Source organism: Plectropomus leopardus, chromosome 24 (genome assembly GCF_026936395.1).
Source record: "Plectropomus leopardus strain MGB_pleo_1.0 chromosome 24, ASM2693639v1, whole genome shotgun sequence".
NCBI lineage: Eukaryota > Metazoa > Chordata > Actinopteri > Perciformes > Serranidae > Plectropomus > Plectropomus leopardus.
In genome coordinates this window covers 8,049,370-8,071,911 of record NC_142199.1, presented here as the reverse complement: position 1 = coordinate 8,071,911, position 22,542 = coordinate 8,049,370, and the positions used below count along the sequence as shown (strand labels likewise).

The 22,542-nt window shown below is 39.9% G+C and overlaps 1 protein-coding gene across 3 annotated transcripts in view; it reads right to left on the bottom strand.

Annotated features, from left to right (window-relative positions):
- LOC121963010 (receptor tyrosine-protein kinase erbB-4) overlaps nt 1-22,542 on the bottom strand; it is a 312,568-nt gene that overhangs the window by 101,538 nt on the left and 188,488 nt on the right. For all 3 annotated transcript variants that reach the window (XM_088074549.1, XM_042513368.2, XM_088074550.1), the window contains exon 4: nt 605-739. In XM_088074549.1, coding sequence (XP_087930675.1) covers nt 605-739 — 135 coding nt within the window. The remainder of the gene's footprint in view (nt 1-604; nt 740-22,542) is intronic.

The window sequence follows — 22,542 nt, the reverse complement described above, 5'->3', positions numbered from 1 at the left end:
TCATCCTCAAGGGCTTCACTAAAAGCAAATATTTCATTTTCAAGAAACATTTTTATAAAACATAAATAAATGATGAGATTACATCGCACCAGTTTTAGGCTCAATTGTTTTGTATGAAGGAGCATTTTGGTAACACTAAGAAAAAAAACAGAAGATTTCAAAAATAAAGTAAAAAAAAAATGAGAATGAAGTCAAAGTCAAACTATTTCAAGAGAAAAAGTCGCAATACAACACAAATTCAAAAAAATGTAAAAGTTAATTAAAAAGTTAATTAACTTGTAAATTTACCCAAAAAAGCGTATTTATTTATGTGTTTGCATAAACAGAAAGAAATAATAATACTAAACCAAACCCATCTTGCAGATCTCACTTGAAATGCATCCAAATCCAGACAGATCATGCCCTCTAGTTTTTCATCCCTCCTCTCACTTTTTGTTTCACTTTCCACTTATTATGTTTATTTTTAATTTGAAGTTCTGTATTTTTTTTTCATTTCTTCACACAGTCTTGTGATATCCCCTGATATCCAAATCTAAGAAGATATGCATTTAATTTCGTCAAAAGTTACTTGTTTCATTGATTTCCAACTTCACGCCGTACTTACATCCAAGGTTACTGTTGTTGGACGGTACCACCAGCAGCTCAGCCTGGGGGTTCTTGATAATGTCCCGCCAATGGATGGTGTCCGCATGGCACAAGAATTTGTTCTGGTCGACATAAACACCCCCATTCAGTATCTCTGCACACAGCAAAAGAAAGGAGAAAGAGAGAAATGAGCACATGGCCATGGATATATAGTACATGTACACGATGGCAGAAAATCAATACTCCAAGGTTAACTCCCATCATTCCTTTGTCTCAAAGTACCGTGCTGCATAAGGTGTTCCCTGAAGTGCATCTGAGCATGAAGATAAATGCTATTGACAGATGCACACAGTAATTCAATGCCATGTCCAAAGACAATGATGTTTCATAAAGAGAAATAAGTAAATGGATTTTACCATGCAAACAAAACCTCGCTTTGAAAAGAGCTCTATGCCTGTATAAATTTGTAATTATGCATTGCGTATTAAATAATTTCATTTAGCTTGAGAGTTAGACAGAGTTAATGAGTTTGAATGTCACTGGAAGACACCAGATACTTGTGTTAATTAAAACTGAAATAGTAAACTGGAGCGGATGCATAGCTTGCCTCAAATCCTCGTTCAGGGATACAGTTCAAGTGATGAGCGTTTTGTAAATGAAGACTGGTGTTGAATTTCTCTCAGATGGAATCACGCTATAGGTGGAGAGCAGACAGATGCATTCATATCTTGCATCTCATTGATTTCTGGATGCGGAGCAAAACTCGAATTACCACTTCGTGGCTGTATGCCTCCGCAGTTACAGTACAAACATCTTTACAATCAGCACAGTTTCAAGATTTTTTACCAAATCTAGTCTTGAGATATCACATTCATTAAAATGAGACAGATGCAAACTCTCAATGACTTTGACCTTTGTCCACTAAAGTTTGATCACTTTAGCTTTGAGTCCTTGTGGACATTTGTGCCAAATTTAAAGAAATTCTCCCAAGGCTTTCTTGAGATATGGAGTCCAAGAGTACGGGACAGACGGACAACCCAAAAACATAATGCCTCCTGCCACAGCTATAGCTGACGTGGAGGCATAAAAACAAAGCATTTTCAATATTTTATTGTTCCATTATTATCTTCAAGGGCCCTCTCTTGGCTCACAACAGGCCCAACTCATCACACTGACTCAGAGAAAATAAGGAATCCCAGCTCTCTTGACCTACTCGGCATCCCTCTATCAAAGTGAGAGCCGACACACCAAAGACAAAGGCTGACTCTTCATCCGTCGTTCGCCTAATACCAAAAATATGCTTCTTTTCAAGGACCAGTGCCCTTAACAGATGCCTGAGCATGGAGTATGATAATAAATTCTAATCCCTCTCCGTGTTACTAATCCAGGTTTTGGATATGGACACAGAATGAGATGATGCTGCAGTAATCCCTCCCTCCCAAGCTTTGACCCGTGGCAGAAGAGAAACAACAGCCCCCATCAGTGTCTCTGTCTCTCCGGGACACCAGCTGACTATTATTTAACCCAGTTGAGGGATTTAGATGCAATCACCTTGCACCCCCTTCTCCTTGAATATGAAGTAGTGCCAGATTCCATGAAAGTACTTGTCATAATAAATGAAATTTAATATAAAAAAGAGTAACAATGTGGTTCAGATCAGGGCTGGATTAGCTGAAGGTAAAGAAGGGTATTATCTCCCGCGGCAGATTATTAACAGTGTGTGAGTTATGTGGACGATTCAGCAGCTGAGAAGCACACGCAGGAAGCTAATCATTACCATCCGACACCCTGATTAAGGAAGTGGGCCTTGGTAGAGACGGGGACATTTATTCAAAGCCCTCTTAGAGGTGACATGGCGCTCTGTCTGCCCGCTGAATGGCCTACAGCCGCAGCTTCATGTAATCATGTTCCCGTCACAATGGACGATTTATCAGGGGGTGTTTTACATTCATGGATGGCGGATGAAAAAAAAGACAGGCCGCCCTTTAGTCAAATAACGTGGACCGCACTGTCAGCATGCTTTGATGTCATAAAGATGTTAAAATACTATTGGAATAAGCTTCCCAGATTCGACCGATTTCTGACATTATATTCTGAATGAGCGTATTATCATCTACAGGGGCTATGTGTCCATATGTGCATTTCCTTTAATCCACCACTGGATTATAATCCAGAGTCACCTTGACACAATAAAGGGCTTTGCTTTTGGCCTCAGCATTGTAAAGTACCACTTCACTCCTCAAAAGATCCACACGAGGGATCAAGACCGTACATTTACACAGCCACAGAGTCACAAAGCCAGCAATTTCAATTTCTTTCACTGTAGTCTGGCCAACGTTCACACCAAGCATTTGTTTGAGCCTCTTTTCAACCTGCTCTGCAATTAACTCCTACCGCACCTTAGTGGAAGAACACCTCACAAGTTCTGTGGTTCTGCTACGCTGATTTATTTGTGGCAGCTCACCACAACATCAACACTGACCGCAACTCATTGATTTTCTATTTTATCTGCTATTTAAAATCAGACAGCCGATAAAATCATAGAATTGAAAAATGTACTACTTTGGCTCTGGCTTCTGACTGTTGTCACATCTCTGTTGTTACACTGAACAGCCACAACACTATCTGATTGGTTTCATGTCACAACAAGTAGCACAGCAAAGACAAACACGGACTGAAGATTCTTTGATTAGCGAGCAGATGCAGCATATATACTGTGGTGCAGGGATTACTTTTTTTTTTTTTGGAAGTTAACATTGGCCTGGTTCCGTCAACAAAAAGTCAAAAGGATTTTTTCCATAGTATTTCGGATTACTGTAGAAAATAAGATTTGTGGCAAACACATTTTTGTGTTACTTACAATTTTTGTTGAGCAAGATGATCTTCACAAATGAACACATTTTTTATAATAACAAGTAAGAATCTATTTTTTAAACAAACTACATTACTGTCATGACTTCAAAGTTGCCACGAATACAGAGTTTTAAGTCTGTGTTTGGCGTGACGATAATCTGTAGTCTTATTTAACCACTTGTTGACAACCGCTTTTTTAGCCCTTTGAAACCTGAGCAATTTGGCTTGAAGACATGGGAAGAAAGCAGTTAGCAAGAAAGAGTGTCCTGGAAAAAGTGCTTGAAATAATTGTGTGACATAATTTTAAATATGTATAATAGTTTTAAATTAAAATTCCAGCTGGATTTTTTTCCAAGACATTTTTCCCCAACTTTAAAAAAAATTATATTTTTTCTACACTTCTAATTTCATGGAATTTGTGAAATATTTTTAACAAGTTGCCCATTGCCTTTTTCCCAAAGTTATGTCACTCCAGGTCTTAGAGGGTTAAGACGTGTAAAAGCTTTGAAATTCATGACTGCCTCATTTACTGATGTCTTTTATGTCATGGAACGAAGTGAGATTTAAGATATGTATAGCCTCACACAGAAGTCAGCCCTCTCAATCATCACCATAAGTGTGTGTTTCTGCAGAGACTCTACTCTCTGCCTGTTTTATTTTCTTCTTATTTTACTCAGGTGAGGTCGAGGCTTTATTTTAAGTAGTGACCAGGTGTCAGATCATAGCAGCAAGTGACACAGCACTGAAAAAATGCAAATATAGTGAGGTGAAACGCCAAACGAGTGAATCTGGGGATGTATTTTACTCTCACTTTCACAGCCAAGTGTGTATACAAACAGTAACAGACAATCCTGCACAGGTACCACACCTTCTTCCAGGCATTTAACCAAAAACTGTCCAAAAAATCCAAATGACCTCTAGAGGAGGGAACCAAAAGTGCAAAAATGCTAACTCAATTCCATATTTTAGGAGTAATTCCTGCACTACTCTATCACAGAAGTTGCATTAAAAATCACAATCCTCAATTTGCAAAAACACCCAATGTTTCCACTTGTTTTGCTGTTAGAAATAGCCACTGGATGTAACTTGAGTTGAATTATTATGAGAAAGCAAGAAAGGGAAAGAGGGGGAGAGACGACGCCTGGACTCGGGCAAGAGATGTGACTAGTTCATCATAGTTTATACAAAAGCAGCGCAGTGACGATACGGACATTTCATACATCAGATGTACATTACAGGGACCGCCAATGCACATTCAGCCCTCACTGGACCATTATGAGTCAGCCATCACCATAAGGAAAAATAAAGTCTACACTTTACTACTAAATCAGAGAATTATACAGTAACACTGGGTTTTTTTTTTTCGTAACACATTTTCTTTCTTGAAGATGAAACTTTTAAAAATGATAACACAAGATAGCAAACGTTATTCATAACTGAGCAATCATTTCTACATTTGAAGCTACACAAAAAATTCATTTGGCTGTTTTATGGGGAGCCGTCTCTCTGTCCGACCCACCCACCACTGTCCCAAATGCTCTTTTGAGTGCTGGTGTCCAGATCCCGTCTGCTGGCTGAGAGACAAATTGCCACCTCTGCTGTCCATCCAGACAGGGGCACTAACTCTTCCAGCGGGATGACAAGCCTGCATCGCGGTGGTCATTCATTAACGTGTGACAGTCCTGCGCCGCCGCCCACCCCTCCCTCCCGCTACTCTCTAGTACCCCCACCTCCACGCTTCGATCTTTCCATCAGGTCCGGAGATCTACGGCCAACCCATCCGCCACTACATCCCACTCCTCCGCCCGATCGCCTCACCCTCCGCACGGCTGTGAGTTACGAGGTAGTCATAAAAGCTATTGTCCTCCATCGGAGCAAAGGGGGGAGGAGGTGGAAGGGTGAGACATAGAGAAGGCAGTAAGAGAGAGAGAGCAGAGATATGAGGACACCATGAGGGAGAGAGAGATGACTGTAAAGGCTAACACAGTTAATTACAATAAAAGAAATATTTAAAGTGATAATTTCCAAACCCTATATACAGTGTAAATGGAATCTTACTGGTACTGCTCTGTAATGCGGATTTAAAGCACTAATGATTGGTTCATGAAAGCTTTTAGAGATGGAGCTCTAAAAATAAGAAGGTGGTGTATTCACTCTATTCTTGATTGAGTGAAAAAAAGAAGTACATTTGTAGACTGAATGGGTGCCTGAAGTGAACTCTACAGTGCATGTTAAGAACGGCCCTGCAGACTTCATGAGGACTTTGCAGGACCACTGCTGCCTTCAAATGTGACTCTAAAGCTCAAGGTTACCACATATGAGGCCGTGTACACAGCATGGCTTACACGTGTTTAACTTTTGGAAACTTGAGCAAGTTGGCTTGATTTCTTACAAACACAATGGAAGACAGCAATTAACAAAGACAGAAGAAATTACCCCAAAATAAACACAATATCAGTAAAAATGAAATAAAAAAAAACAACCTGAAAATGAATTAAAAAAATAAAAGAGTTATAAAATACAAAAAAGTGCTTAAAATTATAATAATTTTGTCATGATTTTAAATATGTAATTATGATAGTTCTAAAAATAATTTTCTCCCTGGCTTGTTTGTTTCTTTGTTTTCCCCCAGACTGTTTAAAACAAAATAATTTCATACATATATTTTAATAGGGCATCTGAAACAAAGGAAAGTAATGTTGCTCCAGGTTTCGGAGGGTTAAGTCATGGGAGCGCTGCCGAAACATGGATGCTACTGTCAACATCAAAAAGCCACTAAGGTTAACAATTTAGCAAACTAGTCAGTGGGTTACATAACACAGGAAAAGCAAAAATATAATGACAGAGAGGAAAGATGAGCTTGTTAGGAATATCAACATTTCCACATAAATATTAAACTTTATGAAGACAACTCTGCAAGTCTAAAATTACATATTATTAACTTTCCATTCACTGAAAAATGCACTTTCGGGGCCTAAGCTATTTCTGAAAACATCTGCAAATGTCACAACTCGTGAACTCCAAGCCCTCTGAAAATTTCCACTAACAAGGTTGTGAATATCAAAATGCAAATATCATATGGACTCTTCTTGTGAACATAGTAAAAACAACCCTTGTTTGAAAGCAGCATGAGGAAAACTAGAATTGAAAAAAATTCTTTTGCTGTGGTGGTCTACAGGGACAATGCTTTTTGGGCTATTGGGAAGTTCTTGTGGCAATAATGTGACTGGTGGCCCCCATAACCAATTCTATGCTTCATATCATTCAAGCTCCACTGAAAATGGCAGCATATGAAACACTACATTAAGGTGGTGTTAAACTTTTGCACTAAAATGTAAGAATCTGCTTTATTTTTGGTTCTGATAGGTTGCTTGTTGATGGCACATGAGGCATATTTCAGCCCTCATGATGTTAAGGATAGTGTGTGTGCTTTAAGTGCATCTACAGCACCATAAGGTGCTTTGCAGTAGCAGTTTTTGTTTATTTAATCCCTGCTGAAAAAAGAAAAGAAATGTTTAAGGAGAGAAAATTCACTTCCCCCTAATCTTATCACAGCACCTAGTTCCTTGTTGTGTCTCCACTACAGATGGGAAATATGCTTAAATGAACTTTTTAGCCTTTAAATGGACTGATATCACACAAAAGAAAGCTTACATCCTCCCTTTTGATAGTCAGTTCCACCGGCTGTTTTGATGGTCGACAAAGTTCCCTGCGATGGCGTTTTTTTCTGCATGTATGTGGCTGCTGAGGGCTCGGCCACCATATGCTCAGGTCGCACTTGGTTCAAGACTGTTTCTGATGGAGCATTTTTTTCTACATGTCTATTGGCGTTGACACAAAGTGTCTCACTGCAACAGAGGAGGAAACTCTCACCAACAAAAAGTTGAAGTGTCATCTTGAGTTAGAGATTAAATTTCATGTGGAACTGTGCAGTGGGATGTGAGGTGAACACTAGCGGAGGAGATGACAGGGAGATGTTTATCATATAAAACTGAACAAATCAATGAATGATTGACTTTATAAAATGTCTTTCTTCCATGCCTTTCAATCCATGTCTTTCCCTCAATGGCACAAAACGCCTCATGTAAAGACTGGTACATGTTATTTGGCACTATGAAACTTCAAAAGGGGTGTTTAATCACACAACAGAGCAGAATTTCTTGCTGACTCAATGAAAAGTTAAAACTAAAGTTAAATTCACAAGTAAAACCCAGATACTCACAGCAAGCTGCCACCTTCTCTTCATGACACACACAAATTACATTTAAACCCTCTCAGCTTCATCCAAATTGGAACGTACCATTTGCTCATGCAGAAAGAGGGGTGAGTTACAACGATCACAAGCATGCAAAGACTTCACAACACTAAATAAAGATATGACACAAAGTGTATTCGCCATAAAAGGGTTAACAAAGCCTTGCTGCCAACATTTAAAGGCATAAACACACAAGCACATCAACTAGATCGTACAGCATAACTATCTTGCCCCTTTGCTTAGTTCAGCAATTCCTGCAGATTCCAAGCAGGGAATCTCCAAGCCTGTTTTCAATATAACAAATCATGGGAATCAAAGGTAGTGTCAGTCTGCCGCAGAATTGTATGTATATTTTCACTTTTCTTTCATAAATGCATTTTTTATTTCTAAACTATTGGCTAATTTATTATTTTTTTTACTGCAAGAGGAACTCAGGAACTAGGATAATTTTCCAGAGAATTTCAAGAGAATTTTAAAGCACCTATTTCCACATAAAAAAAAATAACTAATAATAATAATAAAAATAACTAATAACAATGACAATGTTTGACAGTGTTTCTATGGATGTAGCTGCAAAGAAGCAACACATCTTTAATTGCACATACTTCACACACATCTTTAACCTGGCAGCACAAAAGATCTATAAAATCAGCACAATTGCAAAGTAAGTGTCACCAATTCAGTATCAGAACAAATGCCTCTCCTTCTGTTTTTAAGTTATATTTGAATACCTTGAATAACATCCAGAAAAGTATGTAGAACATTACAATGTCACACAAACACAAAGTTACAGTTAATTTGACCTGTAACCACCAAAATGTAATCAGTCCAAGTGGACGTTTGTGCCAAATTTGGGAAAACTCCCTGAAGGTGTTCCTAAATATTGCATTCACAAGGATAGGACAGACATGAGGTCCCAGTGACCTTGACCTTAACCACCAAAATCCTGATCAGTTAATCTGCATGTCCATATGGACATTTGTGCCAAATTTGAGAAAACTCCATCCCAGCGTCCCTGAGGTATCACGTTCACAAAGACAAGAGAGACAAAAGGCCACAGTGGCCTTGACCTTTGACCAGCAAAATCAACTTATTTTTGAGTACAAGTGGACTTATGTGCCAAATTGAGGACATCCCTTCAAGGCGTTCTTCAGACATTGCGATCTCAAGGATAGGACAAATGTAAGTTTACAGTCACCCTCTGCAACTAAAATATCATCAGTTCAATCTTGAGTCCGAGAGGATCTTTGAGCCTAACTTTAGAAAATTCCCTCGTGAGGTATCATGTTTATTAGTATGGGACAGACGGACAACCCGAGACAATATGTCTCTGGCCACTGCTTTTGTCAGTGTGGAGGCATAAAAAAGCCCTTAAAGGTCTGTAGTTCTTGGCAGAGCTCCCCAGTGGGCAGTTCTTCTCAGGAAGTCCCCAGAATTATTTAGTTTTAAAACGCCTATTGCTATGTTTTAATGGGTCTCAAGCTAAAAAGCTGAGTTTGGCTCACAATCAAGGTCAAATAGAGCACATATTACATCAAAGACTTTAAATCTATACATCAGGACTGTTTGACTGCAATATTGTACCCTTTTTATTGTTAAATAAATATTTTTTTATACATATATTTATATTTATTTCTTACACAATTGAAAAGAGCATGTATGCTGTTGTTAAAGTTGATATATGAACTAATTAAAGGGCAAAATACTGGTGTGAAATTAATGACTTTACACTTGAGGAAACCCGATCATGTTGGGGACCAGGGTAAGGAAGTGACCTTTCTCACACTCTATGTGTTACATTTATATTTCACATTTTGTACTCTCATCCATAGCTCAAACAGCAGGGCAAATAAAGGCTCTTTTTTAGATCACTGACAAAAGAAACACCAAAGAGTGAACAGAGGAGAAAGTCAGAGTGCCCTGACAATCCTCCTGTGACCCTTCAATGAATTTATAGGGCTATAAAAACTAATAAAAGTCACCCATTTTGCCAGAATGGGTTTTTAAAAGCTCAGTGCAAGAGCAAAAATTTTGAGAGGCAATGTGGTATAGGATTCCTTGGGAATATTTATTTGTATTGTGCATCAGCCACACTCTGAATAGAAGAGAAGCCAATCAGTGCACAGATTGTTAAGGAAGTAAAAATGATCCCTGTGCCAAGTTGCCTTTGCAAGCCAATTAAGTTCATTTTAGTGTCGTTCAGCAGAGCGAAGAGCCCCTAGTTTGAAGTAGTTTCTAGGCAATGATGGCCCCAGCACCAATCAGTGGCCATAGCTCTATGGGGAGCCTGCTGATGAGCTTTCATCAGTGCTGCTAGCCACTTGTCCCACATCTCTGTCTCTTCCTAATTATGCTGATGAATAAGGCCGTAATAGTGATCCGTCCTCGACTGATGAGTCCATGCGTTTGCCATTATTGTCTCGTCTTGGGGGCGGGTGTGTCACGTATCACACAACTCAAGCAGAGTGCGTCCGGGCCATCCACTCTGCTCTTTTTTATTAGGATCATCTCTCCATCCTTGTCACCCCCCCCCCCAGACCCACCCATCCCCTCCTCGCACGAAATACACTCTCTCACTCCAGTGATGGGCCGACGACTTGCTGAGCACGTGGAACAGAGAAATCGAGATGATCACTCTTTCTCTCCACAGTCGGATGCCTTCTTTTTCTCGAGCCACACACACACTTGCACAACACACAAGCACGGGAAAACCCTTCGATGCAAAAAGACAGCAAACAAATTGCACATTTAGAAAATTCTTAGGTGAACATGTGAAGTGCTGCACACAGACGTGCAAAATCCCTATGATAAACACCTCCTGTCCGACAGCAAAAAAGCATCTTGGAGCTCAGGTCGACAAAGCCGCGCATTTGTAGGCAGAGCTGGAGAGTTAAGCTGAGGCTTTACCTCCTAAATGCCAATTAATCACTCAGTGCTTGGAGAGAAAAGCAGAAAACCCTGCCGGAAGCACTTTTTTTTTGGCTTTTTTTCTCCCCAAAATAAAAACAAGCAGTGTGCAACTTCTTTTTAGAAATTCTCACACAAATCTATGAAGTGCTATCCATGAGAAGTCATTAAAAAAGGTCATCTTCCTCTTTATACACGCACACTGTAAATGCCATAAATTCTCAAATAGCAGCCTTTGAAGTTGTGACGATGTTACATTAAGGTAGAAAATGCAGCTGCAGTACCATTATGGTCATTCCTCAGCTGCAATGATGGTGAATATATATATATAATCTTGGTCTTGTCGCGGTCTCAGCACACTCTGGTCTCAGTCTAGTCTTGGTCTCGGTTGCTATGGTCTTGACTACAACACCAGTGAATGATGCAATGATATCACTTTGTTTAGTATTCAAGGATTAGAACAAATTATGTGGTACTAAAAAGATGCCAATTTGTGGACTTGGTTCCATAGGGACCCCTGAGACATCTGAAAGGGTGTTGCAAACCAAAGAGCAATCATTTTGAAGTGCAAAGCATGACCAAAGAGTAGTGAGTGAGTGAAAGCAGCATTCAAACTGTGGATCAAAGCCTTGATAAATCTCAGCTAGCCTGGTTCTGCTAAAAATGAATTCAAAGTAAAACATTAAATTGAATGAGTGATGAGGAGGAGTTGAACTGTTTTAACGGTCTCTTCAAATAGTCATTTCTTAACTCAATATCTGTTTCCCTCTCCTAATGTGATTTGATTATCTGGGTTGAATGATTTTCTAAGCTTAAGAGGCTCTCATATAAGAACGATATTAGCTTTCTTTGAGCACTGTGGTTCGAGTTGAACATATTTTTTAGAGCGAGTTGAGGAGGAAGAGTCCTGGTAGTTAATGTAAATACATAAAATATCTTCTACACACTGCAATCCCTCGAGTCCAGACATACAGAGGCATCCAGTAATTAGTCCCAGTGTAAAACATCTTCGTATTCTGGTCACAAGCTCTTATACTCAACAGGATTTTAGTCCTCCAGCACCCAGGCTTTTAATGTGAAATATCTGCAGGAAGCGTTGCATTTCACATTAGTTTAAATTTGTATTTTTGTTTAACTGGGAGTATGTCATGACTATGGTGTTCAGAAGAATGCAGGTTGAATTGAATTCACCATATCAGCCAAGTCATTTCACCCCCTACAAGTGTTTGTTTTTTAACTACGCCTTTATTGGGGACCCCAGCAGGCCACGGCATTATTTGAAGAGCTTTTATTTGAGAATTTACGGGGATGTGTGTAAGCTCTTTGCAGTCATTTACATGCATCACTTCCCAGTGCTCTGTGTAGCCTGTGACACAGCGCAGACAGCTGGCATGACAGAAGGTGCCGAACTGGGGAATGAAACAAATTGCCTTCATTTTCTTAGAGTGCAACCTCTTCAGGGAACGCCGATGAACATTACACAACTGCAACAAATCTGCGACTCTGGAAAATAATGGCTCACATGAGAGCCAATGAAGGAAAGTTAGAGGAAGAGTTCTTTTTGCTGCCCTGAGCAACATTTTCCATTTCCCCCAGATAATAATGTGTTTAGGATAACCATCTATAGAAAATGCCGCTCGTTTAGAGGCAGAGTGATGTAAAAAAACATTGGTGGACATGAATAAAAACAGGCTCAAACTAGAATAACCTCCAGGTGGTTGTTTACCTTAGCAGCAGAGAAGACCTATACAGTCAGCACCGTTTTATGTTGGGCAACCAAAATTACTATGGTTTGGAGGAACATTATGATGTCACAGTTGACCTTTGACCCTTTGGATATAAAATGTGACATAAATGACATTTATGTGAAAGTTTAAGGTATGAACTCTTAAGTTATGGCCAAAAACATGTTTATGAGGTCACACTGACCTTGACCTTTGACCACCAAATTCCGATCAGGTCATTCTTTAGTCCAAGTGGACGTTTCTGCCAAATTTGACTAAATTACCGCAAGACCTTCTTCAGATATTAGATTCATGAGCATGATATGAACACAAGTTCACAGTGGCCTTGACCTTTGACAACAAAATTCTAATTAGGTCATTGTAAGGACTTAGTGTGCCAAATTAGTGTGCCAAAATTTTACTCAAGGTGTTTTGAGATACTAGGTTTACAAGAATGAGACAAATATGGTCACAGTGACTTTGACCTTTGACCTATGACCACAAAAATTCAATCGGTTCTTCCTTGAGTCCAAGTGGATGTTTGTGTAAAATTTAAAGAAATTTACTCAAAGCATTCTTGAGATATCGCATTCGGGAGAATGAACGGACGGAAGGACAACCCAAAAACATAACGCCTCTGGTCACAGCTATTGTCAGTGCCGATGATAAAAATTGGTGGACATGAATAAAAAAAAGCTAAAAAACTAAGACAAAAACAGTCTGTCTGCTGAAGTTGCCTTGCTCCAAGCCAACCAGCACCCGTCTTCAGGTTTTCACAAAGCACTTTGAACTTCATGAGGCAACGAGAGAGCGCTGCTATGGGATCAGTCAAACCGGGGGAATAATAAAGCATTCAGCTCCCCATACTCGTGTAAAAGTCTCTTTCATCTTATGGCTGGAATGCCCACAACGTACTGTCTTGAATGAACCACACTTCAGCAGAAAGAGAACAAAGACATGTCCTGGAAAAAAAGGACACATGCATACAAGTGCAATTTCTGGGAATTCTGAACAGGGGCGTCATAGCGGGGGGACATGTGGGACATGTTAGCTAGGGCTCCACTGGGCTGGAGCCCAGTAAAAAGCCTGGAATGAAAAGTTTGGTGTTGTTTGCAATCATTTTATATATTTTGATTTGTTTTGATTACATTTGGTAATCTGTGCCATAACTAAATTGAAATCGGATGAATTTGAAAAGACTTAACTTTATAAAAGAAATAATGGAAGATCTCAAGCATTAAAGGTGCAAAATGGTTTAGTCCGCCCCCTCTCGAGGTTTTTTCTCTGTATGTAGCTAAAACCAAGTGAGTGACTAATTTCGCTGCTGTACTAACATAAATGTTTTCCCCCAAAAAAGTTAAATTTAGGGTCCCAAAAAGGAAAAAGAAAGAAAGAAAAAACATTCCAACTGTGCATGAGAGACTTGGATCAAGAGAGGAAGGATGGGGGTCCACAGGGACTGCTTATGCATTGCACCCAGAATTTGGTGCTACGCCCCCACTTCCAAGTCAGGAGAAGAGGTGGATACATGCAATGGGTGCATTTGAGTCCGAGTGTGTATGCGTGTGGGTACATTTTAACAAAATCAAACCCGTAATTAAAATAAAGTCGTGGATTTCTCTCCTCAGCCAATTTACAGTGAGACTAAGAAACCCCACAATTTGAGGTAAACACATGACTTGACTGGAAAACAAGCAGTCAGTCCCTTAGGAAACCCCCTGTGTGTAATTGTGAAGCACTCCACTGTACATTGCCTTCAAGCATGTTTACTCTAAAGAGGAAAAAAACAAGAAAAAAAAACAGAGGCTTGTTGAGAAAGTAGCTGCTTAAGTGAAAACGACTTCTCAAATCCCATGAATAACTGTTAAGTCTCCAGACTGCAAACAAGCCGCTGGTAGATAAATGGCTGCGGATCGCCAAGATAATAGAGACAGAAAACGGCAACTCGCTTGCCTCGAGGCACAGGAAAAAAAACAAAAATCGAAGTATCAGCAAAAGAGGTTTGGTGGTACGAGTGACCAAAATGAAATGAACTTTCCAGCATGGCGTAAGGGAGGAAACATCCTGCTCCTGCAGTTGCACATTTTATAAGGAGCTGCATTATTCACACACCTAAAAAGCTGTCAAATGGGTGCGCTGTGTTTTATAAATGATACAATCCTTACAAGCAAATCCACAGTGGCTCGGGGCCTCTGACTTGAGGAGAACTTATCTGATCTTCACGGCGAAGCGGAGGTGGGTCTCCAGAGTCCCGTTTCCCCACTTCTCCATTATTAGCTCTGCCAGCCAAAGAGATATTGTGCTGGGTGACAAATGGGAGAGGAGCGCTAGGGCGCAGACAGTGCGGGGGAGGTCCCCTCCATCTTCCCCGCTGCTCCTCCACCCCCATTCCCCACGATGAGAAGCGCTGCCGCCGTGTCCTCCCCGATAACCATAATTGTGTTTTAAAGCCCCTGATTAAATTTTGCAGTCTCGAATGATATTGTTTTGCGATGAATCCTTATGAAAAATGCTTAGCGTTAGGAGATTACGGAAGCTGTGTAGGTGCTGAAGGAGGCAGCTAAAAGGTGGAGGCGGAGATGATTTTTTTTTCTTTTTTTTTTTTACTTCTAAAGCTTCAGTGGATGCTAAATGAATCCCTGCCATCACTCTTCTTCTTTTCCTCCACCCACTCTTGCTCCACCCGTCTGTCACACTCCCTCCTGGTCTCATAAACACACACACACAGACATAAACACTTCCTTTCCTCTCGTCAACCAAAATACACCCACAAGCGTGTCAGCAATCATAATTAGACAAACTTTCAGAGACGTTTGGTTCAGATCTAATAAAACATAAAGCCTTTAAAATTAAAAAATGTTTGAAAAAGTATTCTCTAAACTTTTACCTTCAGACTTCACTACCATAATGTAAGTCTCCCAGCGGAGTGTCACAGTACCTCTGGGGGAGGCCTTTTTTTTTTTTTTTTAGAGGTGACACAAAATGCAATCAGGGCGAATGAGAAGCCAGCAAATTCAATAATGGAGGCAAATGAAAATGGAACTGGAGACTCTGCACTTAAGGCGGAATGGGCTCACAGCCCTAATAAGCCCTCTTCTGTCACCGCTTCCCTGCATCTAAATTAACCAGAGGCCCTCCAATCAGCGCGGGCAAACAAAAGAGCCGGCCAAAGAGACGGGAGCGCCGCTGAATACTAATCACCGTAACGAACCGTGCTGGTCATCAACGAACAGCGCTGGTGTGTGTTGGTGGGGGAATTAGTAGAGAATCTAATTCAGTTTGTTGAGAATTAATATCAAAATTTGGTTTACAAGCACCTAAGTTTCTGTTTCTGTTCAGCTTTGACAATCAGTCAAAGGAATCCTTCATCCCCCTAATGAGGATTTGTATCTCAATTACTCATCCCGCATTATGTTGTAGAAAACTTTGTCTTTCTTGCATGCCTCTACAGTGAACGAAGAATCCAAAAATGGAGCAAATTCTTAATTAATCAAGGTCATAGGGGTCAGCTTTTAATGACAGCAAAACTATATCGAAATATCAATTTACAAACTCTCGCTCAGCTTGTGCAGAATAATTCAGGTGTCCTTGATCCAAACAGACAGCCCTTTCTGGCAGGAAACTAAAAAGTAAAACTCATCTACGCTGTTTTTTGCTCAGTACTTTAAAAATAGATAGCCCTGTCTGACAAGAAACTGAACTGAAAGTGAAACTTATCTTGGCTCCATTCAAAGCCAGACTCTATAGACAAAAACAATAATTTTATCTCACTGAACATCAGAGCAGCTGGTCTAACGCTGCCCTGATTGACAGTCTGTTTGTGTTGTTATGTGAATTTGATACATCAGAATTAGCCCCTTCGAAGGGATTTTGGCATTTTGAGGCATGTATTGCCACAAATGGAAAAAAAATCACACCTATGTTTTATAATTGCCTGAATGTAAGAATTGTTTTTTTCACATTAGAATGAGCTATTCATATCTACATACAAAGTAGGTCTTCCCCCATGGAGTCTGCCATACTGTCTCTACAGCAGCCCAGAATGGACAAACCAAACATTAGCTCCAGATAGGGCCTCATGTATTCGTGTAAGTCACCATTGTTCTTCTACACGCTTGGCAAATCGGAGAAGTTTCAGTTGGTTGCAATCTGCAACCTCACCACTTGACGCCACTAAATCACAATGATACACAAATACAGACCGGCGGCAAGGTGAAATTACTGTTATTGTCAATGGAGTTTGGTTAGAAGAAAGTTCCCCATCTGAAAGGGTTGTCTGAAGGAAGTACAAAGGAAGCATATGACTGAAAAAAATAACTGGATTATAATGCATGAGTTGTGTGAGAGTTTGTAAAAGAATGTTAATAAACTTTGCTGTTCTTAAATGAGGACCCCATAGGACTTTATTTCATCAAGAAATTGCTCTGCTTTCAGATTCTTCATTCACCCTTGAGGCGTGTTAGATAAACAAAGTTTTCTTCACAAATTCAACGTAATACAGGGTGAGAAACTGATATACAAATGGTTATTTCAGGGGTGAAGTATTCCGTCAAGCTCAAAAAGCCACAAATCTGCAAAAAAGTACTTTTACCAGTCATGTATTTTTGAAGTTTCCCACTGAGCTTTTAATAGGTCTCAGTGACCCAGAGGTCAAGCAACTCACTCATCAAATAAATTGCCAGGTACAGTCTCAAAGTACAAACAACTCCAGAATTGCTGTCCCAGGTTGTTTTTCTCCATTGGCAGTGATAGGTTGTTTTACAGTGGACCTACTCTGACAGTCTGCTCTGTTATTGAGCTGGAAATAGTGTTTTGGTACAATTGCCCGAGCTAAGAACATCGAACTAAAATTGAGAGGGCACTATGAATGGATCATAGGGGAGCCATCAAGACAGTAAAACTGCTGAGGAGCTGAGCACATAACTTGAATTGTTGGCTATTATTAAATGTCCACTCTTGAGTCAGGAAACCAAAGGAAAAAAGCTTCCTTTCGAGCCTTAATGTGTGTGTGCATGGACACCTGCAGTGCACAGGCATATACACACAAACACTGCTCGTCTGACATGCATTTTGTAATTCAAATCTGACTCATTACATATTTTCATGGAGCAAAATGCTTAAGAAGTGTCAGAAACAGAGCTAACCCTCTACATTAAAATTGACACCTACAATGGGCTAAATGGGCAATTTGTCATTTCCTGGCGCAGAGCTGCAGCACTCATCCCTCCACTTGGGTAATTTGGGACACACCGACACGGGCACACGCACGCACACACATGCCAGCAAATCAACTATGACCAGTAAATTGCCTCCATCTGCTCCTACAGTATATTTAGTGTGAGGTTTGTGAGTCAGTTCAGCTCCACTCCCTCCTTTTCCAGACTCTACCTTTGACTTTGTGACTCCTTCCACGGATGCAGTGGACAGACATGTGAATCAGTGCTAATGATTGGCTATACTCGACACTCTAATGGATTCGCAGTTTGGAGTGGAAGTTCCGCAACACATCTCAAGAGTGCCTTGGACTGAGGCGGGGCACTTAAAAAAAAATAATGGACCCCAAAAAATGTCATTAAAACTCACCAAAGTCAAGCAGCTTGGAGACGCCTGGGAGAGAATGCAGACGAAAATTGCACACACACAAAGCGCACGCCAATCATTTCTCCAGAGAGTCCAAAGCATACAAATATGTTGCAATGTCAGGAGGGTAGCATGTGCCTTGTGGCGAGACAAACAAGCAGGCGCTTTGAATGTAATTACTGTCAAAGGAAAACCTCCCATCATCAGACTGTCAACCAAAAACAGCCTTGTTTTCAGCTGATGACAGTGCAGTTATGTGGTTTTCTTTTTTTTTTTTCCAAGGGAAGTTTCATAACCCCATGTGGTCAACCACTTTACCCAATCTGTTGAGTGACCTATAACCCTTTAAACAAGAGAAAAGTGATGTCCAGTGATGTCCTGTAACACATCACAGTAGGGGTGCAAATCACGATAAGATAATTTTGCCCACAATAAGAATATTGTACCACAACACAGCAATTCTGCAATTTATTGCATGACAAACATCTATGAGTTTTCACCATATCCATGTAATTTAAGAGCAAAAACTACCCCTAAGAAGGCCAGAATCAATTATTATGTATACATTTACAAGTTATCCATAATGAAATGAGGTGGCTATGCATGTTTGTTGCATTTTGTGTACTTTATTTTCACAAGTAGTCTCTGACAATTTATTTTATCCCATCTGTGTTATTAAAGACAAAAAGGATCCAGCCTTATGACTTGAAAAGTGACGATACTTTGATTTATTTTCCACTGTTGTCCAACTAAGCTCTATCTGCCATTTCCTTCCTGACGTTTTTTTTTTTTACTACAAGTTAGTTAACTTATCTTCACTTAAACCTCATTTACTTGATAAGTGCCACCATGAGGACCCAGGACTTGGTGACTCTGGTCAGTCAAATTAGCAGGAGAATCTGATACGTATCACAATGTGTTGTTCAAAATAATGACAGTGTCAATTATTGCAATTTTGCAATACTATTTACATTGCAAGACAATCATCTACAATGTCTGTGTAACTGAAAAGAGAATAACCCCCCAAAAAAGTCCAAAATGAGGAACTATGTATTGATTCACTGCATGACATTCCCTACAACAAGACGAAAACCAGTGCATTGCATATTGTATAGTCTTCATGAAATTTTTTTGTCCCATCTGTGTTGTAAAAGCCAATGTGGGCCCTGTTTTTGGACTTCAAAAATGATGGTTACCTCTCTGATTTGTTTCCCTGGGCGCTGTCCATCATTTCCCCCCCTGTGAGTTTCTTCTTCGCTGCATGTTAGTTAACATGTTAGTTAACATGTTAGTTAATTTTAGCTTCTTCTGGACATGCTCTTGCAAGCAAACTTTCTCTGTTGCCATTAGGGCATCATTATGTTGTTCTTGCTTGTAAGAAATCTTCGAAATCTTTTACTCCCTTTGCGATTCATTTTTAAAATTCTCTGTAATTTTTTTTAATTAATTTAATCATTTTTATTTATTTTAATGATGATAAAACGTTTTATTTCTAGATTCCTTCATTGAACTGAACTCCTCAGCATTTCTTTATTTTTACTTATTACTCATCTATTTATCTGTCTTATAATATATGTGCTAGGTAAAAACAAATTGACCCTGACAGGACCAATAAAGTTGTCTGAATCTGAATCTCAATAAGCGTCTCTCCTAGGAGTCATGAAGTATTGACTCTGGTAAGTCAAATTAGTGGGTGAATCCATTCAGAGCGCCTTCATGTACCAATCAAACTACTGATATCTGGGGCCAGTGTATGGGTAAAATATTGCAGTATTGAGATGTATTTCTGTATCAATATTTTGTCCCATCGCTGCATCAGAGCATGATTGGGTTTTGTCCTCAATTCTACAAGTTGCGGTTTTGCTCTCTTTAACACCAAACATGGTGCTTAAAGCTTGTGGTCCAGATCCCTTAAAAAGGGGAAAACTAGACTTAAATCACAAATAATTCTCCCAAAAAATGAATTCAGCTCTAATGAGCAAGTTTGATGAAGTCATGGTTATTTGGTTTGATTAGGTGGGAATCAGGATGACTGTTAAGTGGAAATGCTGACTCATTCAGCTTTAACACCCACCACTTTCAGAATTGGGGAGTTTGAGCAAGATTAGGCTGGAGGTCCATTGTTGTTTCCACAAAAGACAATGTCAACTTTCACAGTGTAATTATTACTTTCAGTCAGTTCCTGGCAATATTTTGTATACGTTTTGAGTGACTTCTTTTTTCACAGTTTTGCTTTTGTTTAACTTTTGTACTATTATGATATATTTATGAATTCATTTGCCAAATATTGAGCAGCGAATGTTTCAAAACACTGCAATTAAATGCTTCATTTGTCCACTTAATGCCATTTAGGCTGAGACTTTTTTTTGTCCTGAAATAAGCTTTGCAGGCAGAACTTCCACATCCTGACTTCCTGTCCCTCACCGTAAACCTCAGAGGATTTGGTTTGGACCATGACACGATGAAATTATAGGTTTTGAGCTGTTTCAGGGACACAGTTGGAGCGTCCAGCCCCACTATCCATCGCCACTATTCATCCGACTGGGAGTTATCTTCGTTATCGTCACAATCCCTGCTGCTTGGCTTGGTGTATAGGGGTATATATAAGAGCTGTCAGCATAAATGCGTTCATCACAATGCGATTAAGGTCTAAATTTAACAGGCAATGCTAGCTTCTCAGTAACAGTTAGGCTAAATTTTGGCAACGGGAAAACCATATTGTCATTTCACAGAAGTCCCTTGACCTCTGACCTCAAGATATCTGAATGAAAATGGGTTTAATGGATACCCATGAGTCTCGTCTTTATAGACATGCCCACTTTATAATAGTCCCATACAGTTTTCTTTCATTTGATTCCTAATCAAGACAATCTGGTGAGTTGCTTTACCTTGTCAATATGGACTCTGTAAGTATTTTAAATGCAAAGTAAAAGATTGAAAACATTATTAAAAAAATGCTATCAATCACGACTAACTATAGAAATTCTGCAATAATTGCAAATTAAAAAATGTACACAGAACCAAACGATGGTGGCATCATGCAACTCCAATGTGTGATTATACACTTGCATTGTGGCATCCCACGATCAAAAGAGGTATGTTGGGAGTGATGTTTACCACACGAAAATACGCCTGTAGCGTGACATAAATATGTAATATTAAATATATGTTGGGAGCGCTTTCCAAACACTGATAATAGTCGGGTTTTCATTACAGATTTGTACAAAACTTGAGCAATGTGAACAAAAAATGTGAACAAAATACAATTGCGAGATGACTGCCTTTCTGTTGAGTGATTTTATGCAACTTTGTCTCTTAACATTTGAAGAAGGATATCGATGGATGTTCAAAACATTAGCAGGCTTATTTCTATTGCAGCCACCACACTAGCGACGTAGACGTGTTATGTGAGCGACAATGGAAAGGCAAGCCTCTATCTGCAAACTAAACTTGTCCTGGCACATCGACATAAGTCGATGTTATTAGAACCGCTGATTCGCTTTACATAAGACATTACTGGTAGACCTCCCAGCTACCCCATGCTCACTCCCTAAAGATATGATTGGACATTTAACACTGGACTGGGAGGCTGGAGTACAGAGAACAGCCAAGGGGGAGGCTTTTCATCTACTATGTTACACAGTATTATGGAGTCAGGGCCATTATTGTGCACTGCAGGTTGTGTCAGGTGTGTAGGTAGCTCAGTTAACCAGGGTCAGCGTGTGTCAGCCAGTGGAAGTGAACCCTTGCATCAAAGAATGGTGCACAGGGCAGCAGACACACTGCCCTGTGGGACTATTACCATTCCATTAGAGATCATTTTGCCCTCCTTCCAGACATGCCACAGCCACTAATGGAGACAAACCCCAAGCCCTCTGGGTCTTCTCGTCAAAGGATTTAAACAAAAACCACCAACGGCAGTGCAGTGCTGACAGCACAACACTGATGTAACTGAGCACGGGCACGGCATTACAATGACTTCTGGGTGAAAGGGTGTAAAAAAAAAGAGAAATTGGAAATAAAGAGATGAGAAAATAAACAATGAAGTCAGACAAGGCATCCCATCGTGTGTCTGCATGTCAATGAATGTCACCTTTTTTTTTTTTTTTTACCAGACATGCCTTGCTGTGTTATCTTGTCTTTTCTTCAAAAGAGCAACAGCAGGCAGCAGGTTATTGCGGTTCTTTCGGCTGGGCACACAACTGGGAGTACTCAGAAGTGTGAAACAAAGATGATTTCCAACCTGCTGTGGCATCAAAGTTCATATCTAAGAAATGTCTGTGCGGATCTATGAGTTGCATTACATTACATAACATTGGAGTGTTTTTTTGTTTTCAAAAAGGAATGCTGTTGCTTTGGTGTTTCACCCCCCCACACACCCAAAAAAGGGGGGTAAAGATGAAAGAAAAAAAGCAAAACTTTATTTCACAAGCAGACTGAAGAGCTAGCTCGCCTCGCACATCCACAACTGCAGCATTTTCTGGGGTAGAAAAGCAGCGTTTGAAGCTGGGAGATATGTTTTAATCATTTGGCGCCTTAATGATGACACTGAATTCATTATTAATGGGCCCCATCCCTCTACTCTCCCTCTTCCTCATAACAGTCCGGAGCGAGAGTGGGTATTAGCATTAGCCGCTT